This window comes from Balaenoptera borealis (assembly GCF_965194805.1).
Source record: "Balaenoptera borealis genome assembly, chromosome: 1".
In the NCBI taxonomy this organism is placed as follows: Eukaryota; Metazoa; Chordata; class Mammalia; order Artiodactyla; family Balaenopteridae; genus Balaenoptera; species Balaenoptera borealis.
In genome coordinates, this window is record NC_138860.1 from 76918334 (window position 1) to 76927012 (window position 8679).

Here is an 8679-nt window from a genome sequence, read left to right on the forward strand (position 1 = left end):
TTCTAGAAAGTGACAAGTTTTCCGCAGGACTGCCGCTGGCTCAAATTCTGCAGTCTGCGTTTTACCTTTTTGTTTTTAGAGGTGCTTCACAGGTAGCACCTCTAAAAACACACTCATTTTGTTTAGCACCACAAAGCAGAGGACTTGCCCAGATTCTTCACTGAGGACTTCTCAGTCTAGTTTCATGCCTTCCCCCTCCCAGGTGGGACTAAAAAGTATTATAGGGTGACTGAGACATGCAGGGAAGAAGATACTTTCGGCTTGCAGCAACATGGATGAACCAAAAGATTATCATACTAAAGTAAGTCAGAAAGAAAAAGACAAATAACATGATATCACATATATGTGGACTCTAAAATATGGTACAACTGAATTTATTTACGGAACAGAAACAGACATAGAAAACAAACAAACATAGTTACCAAAGGGGAAAGGAGGAGGGATAAATTAGGAGTTTGGGATTAGCAGATACAAACTACTATGTATAAAATAGGTAACCAACAAGGTCCTACTGTATGGCACGGGGAACTATATTCAATATCCTGTAATAAACCATAATGGAAAAGAATATGAAAAAGAATATATATATGACTGAATCACTTTGCTGTATACCAGAAATTAACACAACTTCGTAAATCAACTATACTTCAATTAAAAAAAATTTTTTTGTAAAGATACTTTGGGCTCCTTCCCATTCTTATGTGAACCGTCTTCACCAATACAGAGATAGTGCACAAGTTGAGATCCATGGGGGAGAGAACCTCTCAGAGCACCATTTCCGAGCATGGGGAGCGTCCTCTAACCACCTCGATTAGCTTTATGTCTCACAATTCCTGGGCTTGAGCTGCTGCATGAGCTAGATGCCCACTAACCAAAGACAACGCTCCCTTGTTCCTTGTTTCAGGGCTATGTGGGTGACACCCACTGCTAGAAGAACCTGGGGTAGGGGTGGGGGAGAACTCGCTTTGATTTATATACATAAAAACAGTTTTGAGGAACCCAAGCACAGCAATCACTTCCAGAGCACTTATAACATAAGGGAGAAAACAAGCAAGTGGAAAGGAACGGAAAAGCGCAAAAGTTCTTGAGCCTCTTTTGAGGAGGAAGGGTGAGGAGAAGTGAAGCAGACAGCCCAGAGCAACTCCTGTTCAGCAATAAAAACATATTCGTTACATTAATATTCAGATTTTATTTATATTTAGGGCTTCTGTACTTTTCCTTTCAGGACTTAAATAGCACAGATTCATTTATTTCTACATCAAATGAATATACTATTTTGCATTTCTATAATGCTGGCAAAGAAAGCACTTTAATAAACTTCTGGACTGGAAGGGACCTTACAGGCTCTCCAACCCGATTTTCTCTCCAGTGCAGGAATGTCCTCTGTAGCGCTGCTGACAGCTGATCTTCAAGAGTGTGTTCTAACACATTCGATAATGGGTACCTCAAAAAACAAGTTTCATTTAGTAAACAATTTAGTCATTAGGAAGTTGTTATGGTAAAATACAGTTTTCTGCTATTGATCTTCCAGTCATTGATCTTGCTTTGGCCCTCGGAAGCTTCACATTAACAAATCCAATGGATGCCTCTTTCACTTAGTTCTTCAAATGTTTCACGTAACGTATTTGTCTTAAAACTCAGCTCTGACCATGTAGACACTCCCATTCCTAACCCCAAATACCATCCCAAAACCATGAGCAAATTCTTATGATGTACCAAATTAAATCCACCCCCTTTAGTCTGTCATTTAAGGCCCTCCACAAACTGGCTTCAACTTTCCTATACAGACTCCTTTCCTCTGATGCCTGTTCAAGATCCCCCAAATCGAGTAAAAATGGAGGACACCAGATCTGCCCTGAATATTCCCAAAACTTCACAAACCTACCCACCCCCCCCCACACACACACACACACACTTTCTTATCTGTTTGTCTTTGCTTTTGTGGTTCTATCTGCCTAGATACCCTCACTGCCAATTTCTCCTTTTCAAAATGGCATGCATCCTTAAAGGTTGGTCCACATCTAATATTGCCTTCTAGACATGACTCCCCCTTCCTCTGAACTTCATTTATTAAATGAAAATTATTGATATTTTTGTGTTTAATCTCTGTTACATAACTTAATTTTCCTAATGTAGCTCTATGTGCCCTCATTTATACTCTCAGCACTTTGTTCATCAGTCTGCTATACAAGCATCATGGTTTATTATATTTCGTTGTTAATGGGTTTGTCCTCTGATTCTCCCCTCTCTGTCTCCCCAAACTAAATTTTGAACTCCTTGAAGGAGGATCTTAATTTTTATTCCTCTTTCTATTACTCACATACCCACATATTCGCATACTCATATATGTAGCTGGCTGGCACTCAATATAATTTTGTTGCCTTGCTCTTAACTGAAATGGACTTAATCTGCAGCATTAGGCAGTGAAGGACTTCCTGAAAAAAAGGGAAAAATCAGGGATTCTTCCCTGGATATTTTCCCATGGAAAAAAAGTTTTTTATCTGGAAAGAATCACCCAAGATGCAGAGAAAAAAAAAAAGACACCCAAAGGACTTGGTCATCTCAAGAAGCCTGTAATGCAGCCCATAGTAGTCAAGATAACAGGGATATCCTGTTTTCAAAGTTCTCTGGGGGAAACCCGCCTCTAACTCCTAGAGCTCTAGGGGAGCCACTCTCAGGCATGGAGGCTAGGGAGGAATCCCTTTTCATAGCCTTAGGATTCAGTTTCCTCCACCCATCTGTCCCTCAGAGAAATGTGTTTGTGTCCCTTTTTCTGTCCCTCCCCCTCACCCCCCCCCCCGACATTCCAGCCTGGGGCAGGGGGAGGCCAGCAGACACAAAGCCCTCAGTGTATGGGGTGGTATGTGTCCCCCCCACCCCTCCACCCAGAGGACACAATGCCCCTTCTGCTCCCTGCACTCTGCCCCCCTCCCCACCACCTCTCAACTGCACATGCCAGGCTGCAATTGGCTACTGGCTCAGGACAGCCCCCTCATACTGGGGCCCTGGGGGATTTTAAGCGGGTTCCAGGAACCCCCGCTCAGTTCCTTGTCCCCCACTCTCCCAACCCCGCAGACGCTCCAGGCCCTAGCCCTGCCCCAGCTATGGCTCCTGGGGCTCCCTCTTCCAGCCCCAGTCCTGTCCTGGCTGCGCTACTCTTCTCCTCTTTGGGTAAGTTGAGCCACCCCAGTCTGGGGGCCCCGGGGCTCAGGTTGTCTCTCAGCAAGCTTTCCTCTGCCTTCGCTGTGCTCCTCACTGCAATCAAAGAAAGAGTGAGCAAGAGCAGGAAGGTGATATTCTATGCAGAGAAAAAATATATATATAGTTTGGAGGGAGGCTGTAAAGGTAAAGGTATTCTGTGAAGGGAAAAGGTAAAAGAGTGTAGAGAGCTCTCCTGAAGTGGACCTGACTGTACCCGGGTTGGAAACCAATAACATGCCCCCAAAGCGGTGGTGAAGGCCTAGTAGGAAGCAGTGTTAGAGCTTGGTAAGGAACATGTTCAGACATCTGGTTTCTGGTCCCTACTCATTCCCTAGTCGTGCAGAAGGTAACTTAACCTTAGTTTCCCTGAAGAGAAAAGTCAGGGAATGTGATCTAATGAAGGAGCCCAAGGTTTGTGGTCCCAACTCCTCAGATCCTTTGTCTCTTGGTGCCTCAGTTTCTCTCTGTGGATCTGCGTCCATTATGTGGGTGAACAGAGTAGAAGGGAGGTTCTATGAGATTCTAGGGTCTTGTCCCATCTAAAGCTATCTTCCACATAAGTTGACCAGCCCCTTCCTTGCCCCAGGGCAGATATTGGGTGAGGAAGAGAAGTTCAAAGCAGGGTTATCTGAATGGATTGTTCCCTTCTCCAAACTGCCCTGAAGCCTAGTGCAGTGGGTGAGAAGTAGGGCAAATGGGGGGAGGGGAGGAAGGGCTGGTTAGAATGTCTGAGATTCTCTGCTGTCAGCTCCTTGAGTCCTAAACCTAGAAGCTAGACTCTTCTGGACTGTACTGGACTATTCAGAGGTACCCTGAGAAAATGTTAAAGATAGGGAGTTGGAGAAGGGCGTGGTGAGGGAAATGGGGAGAGGGAATCTTGGAGTATAAGAGGGAGAGAGAGTTCTGTCCCACTCATAGCACCATTGAACAGAGCTGAAGGGCAGTGGTTGATATTTGAACAGGAGGAATAGAAGTTAGATCCAATGAATAACCTTCCTTGTTACATTTGGGATACCCAAGAAGGCTCTAAGGCTGAGTCCCAGGAGGTGAGTCACTGGTATTGTATGCTGAGGTGGGAGATTTGGGACTATGGACCCCGGGCGGGGTGCGGGGGGCAGTGAGGGGAGGGGAGGCATGAGCCCCCAACATTGGTCAGTGGTCAGACAATGGGTCTCTATTTATTTGGTTGCTTCCTCCCCCTCCCACAGAACAAAAGGGTCTACAGTTGCCCCCAGCCAGGGCCAGCCCACACACATAATCTCCCTGGAATGGCCTTGTGTGGGTGAGTCTTGGGAGTGGCACTGGGACAAAATGGCCAAGAGGAGGGTGAGGAGGGTCAAACCAGAACCACAAGGGGCTCAAATGCAGAGTCATCTGAGCTTTGGGCTTGGGGGTCCTGCTCTGAATCAAGCTTCCCCTGAGAGGGATATGAGGTCCTTCCTTCCGTGACCCCCCAGTCAAGAGCAGCTGTATGGCAATCAGAGATTCAGCAATGAAGACAGCTGGGTCAGGGAAGAAGACTTACATTCTCTAGTTATCTTCAATTTTTCTGCAAGAAATTTGAGTTTGTTGTACTGTGAAATACTATGTAGCTGTTAAAAATAATATTGATCTGTGTGCATCAAAGTGGAACACTCCCAATAGATACATATATTCTTTTTATACATATATTCTTAAGCAAAAAAAAAAAGTAGACTATAATGCAATGTATGTTAAAAAAAAAAAAAGGAAAGAAAAGAAAGCTCCACAGGAAAAAACTATTTCTTATAAGTACGTGTGTATCTTGAGTTTATATTGAGTCTGACACATAGAAACTTGTTACACATTAAACTGATAACATTGGTAATATCTGGGAGGGGACTACAGTAAAGGAATTGGTCAAGAGAGACTTTAGCTCTCTTTATCTCTATTGCTTGAATAGTTATAAGAAGAATGCACTATGTGTTACCTGTATAATTTATAATAAGTTTTAAAAATTGTAAAGCCTGCATCTAAGGGATAGCTTAAGAATTAGATACTGATCCCAAGGGAAAGTTAGACTTGGAGACAGAATTCAACTTCTGGAAGTCCTCAGGAGAATTCTGGTACTGCTGATTTCATTTCTTCTATGAACATGCTGAAGAGCTCGAACCAACACAGCATTTCCACTCATCTATTCAATTAGGCGAGAGAGACCTGGACCTCAGAATTCGTCATTTCTGTCCCAGTCTTTGCTATGGCCTCTGACTCAGGCTTGACTTCCTATTGATCTCACTCGCTCTATATCCCTTTTTGGGCCCACATGTGCATCTGATTCCCTCTCTATGTTTGCAGTGCTCTCCCCAGCCCAGGCCATTGTGGTTTACACGGACAAGGAGGTCCACGGTGCTGTGGGCTCCCAGGTGACCCTGCACTGTTCCTTCTGGTCCAGTGAGTGGGTCTCAGATGACATCTCCTTCACCTGGCGCTACCAGCCAGAAGGAGGCCGCGATGCCATCTCGGTGAGTGCCTGGGGGGAATCCTGAGATTGCATAACAGAAAGGGTGCTTCAAAGAACCACAGAAAAGAGAACTTGGGCTAAGGAAGGGGAAATCCTTTATGAGCCATAACCCCATCTTTGGCAAGGTAAGTGGCAATCTTCGTCACCCTGACTAGGGCTGAATCCCCTCCCCAGCATTACCGTCACCAGCCCAGAATTCCTCACCCTGAGGCTAGAAATACATGCTTCCCCTCATTCCTCATAGATCTTCCACTATGCCAAGGGACAACCCTACATCGATGAGGTGGGGACCTTCAAAGAGCGCATTCAGTGGGTAGGGGACCCTCTCTGGAAGGATGGCTCCATTGTCATACACAACCTGGACTATAGTGACAACGGCACTTTCACCTGTGACGTCAAAAACCCACCAGACATAGTGGGCAAGACCTCTCAGGTCACGCTCTATGTCTTTGAAAAAGGTGTGAGAGGAGATGGGATGTGGGTATGGGAGGGAGTTCAGAGAGGGGATCGGGCCTCCCTGAGAGGCTGGGGGAAGGGGCAAAATGCCGGGGCTAATGCCCCTCAGCCTCTGGGAGAGTGGGCAGAAGGCAGCCTTGGTTGGGGTGTCTTACAACCCGAACCGTAGGGAATAGGTGTGGGGCTAGGAACCAAAGATACTTGTCCCTGCTCATTCCCCCACTTCTTTTCCTTCCCGTTTTAGTGCCTACTAGGTACGGGGTGGTGCTGGGAGCCGTGATCGGGGGTGTTTTGGGGGGTGTTCTATTGCTGCTGCTGCTTTTCTACCTGATTCGGTACTGCTGGCTACGCAGGCAGGCGGCCCTGCAGAGGAGACTCAGGTAAAGGGCGGAGCCGACTCCCCTTCCCTAACCCACTACTCCCCATCTGGGCGGAGACTAACCCAATGGGTGGGAGGGCCAAAGGGAAAAGGAAGCCTTGACCCCTCTACGAGGGGTTCCAACAGGGCCAAATCCATCGCACCCCCTTTCCCTGCAGTGCCATGGAGAAGGGGAAATTGCACAAGTCTGTGAAGGACTCGTCGAAGCGCGGCCGGCAGGTTAGCGGGACTTGGGGGGCCTCCGGGCAGCAGTCAGGGGCAGGATGGGAACAGTCAAGCCCCACCAGACCGGTGACTGATGCGTGCACTCCTCTCCACAGACGCCAGTGCTGTATGCCATGCTGGACCACAGCAGAAGCACCAAAGCTGCCAGTGAGAAGAAGACTAAAGGGTTGGGGGAGTCTCGCAAGGATAAGAAATAGCGGTTAGCGGGCCAGGCGGGGGGTAAGGGGTCAGGGGCGGAGTCTTCCAAAGGCTCTCAGATGGTGGTCATAGAGATGGAGCTACGAAAGGATGAGCAGAGCTCGGAGCTCCGGCCTGCTGTCAAGTCCCCCAGCAGAACCAGCCTCAAGAATGCCCTCAAGAACATGATGGGCCTGGACTCAGAAAAGTGATCACCCCCCCCCCACCAAGGCCCTGCCAGAAAAGGGGAACCTAGGCTCCTCTATCCCCCGTCTAGGTGCTTTCCTCCTTAGCTCCCCAGCCCTGCCCTGCCCTCACTTCCCTTTGAGATGTAAGTTTCATTCCAAAATTCATTCCCCAGGCACTTCATATTCTCCCCCACCTTCACCCCCTGGCTTTCTGGAAGCCCAGGGCTCCATCCTACGCTTCACCTGCCCCAAGGACTCTGTGTTTGGTGCCCGTTCCTCTGGCGCTGAGAAGAAAGGGACCTTGATACCCCCTGCCTCAACTCCAGGCCACCTGATATTCCCATCCCCTGCACCACCTAGCCTGTCCCTCTGACTCTCTTCTCTCTGACCCTCCCTCCCCTCTGTCAGGTGGCCCAGCTCCAGACTCTGCCCTCCCAGCTAACACCCAGGTCACCCAGATCAGACTCTCCTTCAGGTTTTATTTAGGTTGTTAGTTATTTTTTATTTTTTAATCCATTCTTGTTTGTTTGTTTGTTTGTTTATCTGATCTGTGACCATGCTCTACCCTCCCCCCATGACTGAGTACCAATGACGTCATGCGGCTTTGGCAATTCCCCACCCCCCATTAAATCCTTAACGGAGAGCCAGCCCAAGCAGAGGGGCCCCTGATCCTCAAACCTCAGCTACAGGAATGGTGCCCCCTGACCACTTTGGAGCACTGTTCTGGGACTCAAGGTCACGGGAAAGGAGAGGGAGAGACAAAGGATCTTCATAGGTGAGGGGGTTGAGGAGGGGACAAATGAGCCTTAAGAAATAGCTTTTCAATAACCAAAGACAAAGCAGGAAAAACAAATGGGAAACAGGGGGGAAAGGGAAGAGGCTGCACTCCTAGCCACAGGGGATTCTTAGGATTTTTCTACATTCTGTATATTTCTTCTCAAACCCCCAAATCTCCTTAAATGTTTAATAAACACTGACATTTCCAGAAGCTGCTGCCTCCATCTCCAATTTCCTCATTCTTCTGGGAATAATCCCTGCCCCTTATCCCATCCCCAACCTCCCACCTTCCCCAATCCCTCTCCTCCCCAACTTCTTCTCCCCAACCGGTTTCAGTTGTTAAGAATTTGATTTCATGGCATGGGGTTACATAGTATCGTGGAAAGAACTCTGAAATAGGCTCATAAGACACATTCATACATTCAACAAATATTCAGTGAGTTCGTACTATAGTACACAGAGTTTGTACTATGTGCTAAACTGTGTGTCAGGCTCTGCGTTTACATGGGTTATAACAGATTCCCTCTTCACCAAGATCTGTATTTTTAAAATATCCCAGCCACTCACAAGCTGATCCAGGGCTAGTCACTTGGCTTAGGTAAGCCTGTTTCTGCATTTGTAAACAACTGAGATAATGATACCTGCCCTACTGAATTCCCAGGATTTTTGTAAGAATCACATGATTCCATCCTGTGTATGGAAACCTTTGTAAACTATACATTGATATACAACTAAGATATTGAGGATCAGTCCTTTAAAGATGGAGTCCTTTCAATCTTGCCTAAAGGATTACACTT

The 8679-nt window shown here is 47.1% G+C and overlaps 1 protein-coding gene across 1 annotated transcript; it reads left to right on the forward strand.

Moving 5' to 3' along the window:
* The first annotated feature begins 2988 nt into the window (after positions 1-2988).
* Positions 2989-8093, forward strand: MPZ (myelin protein zero). The gene is given in 7 exon segments (XM_082407569.1): positions 2989-3171; positions 5515-5681; positions 5925-6138; positions 6381-6516; positions 6674-6734; positions 6836-6934; positions 6938-8093. Coding segments are annotated over 7 exon segments (936 nt in total). The 5' UTR covers positions 2989-3104; the 3' UTR covers positions 7130-8093.
* The last annotated feature ends 586 nt before the right edge of the window (positions 8094-8679 follow it).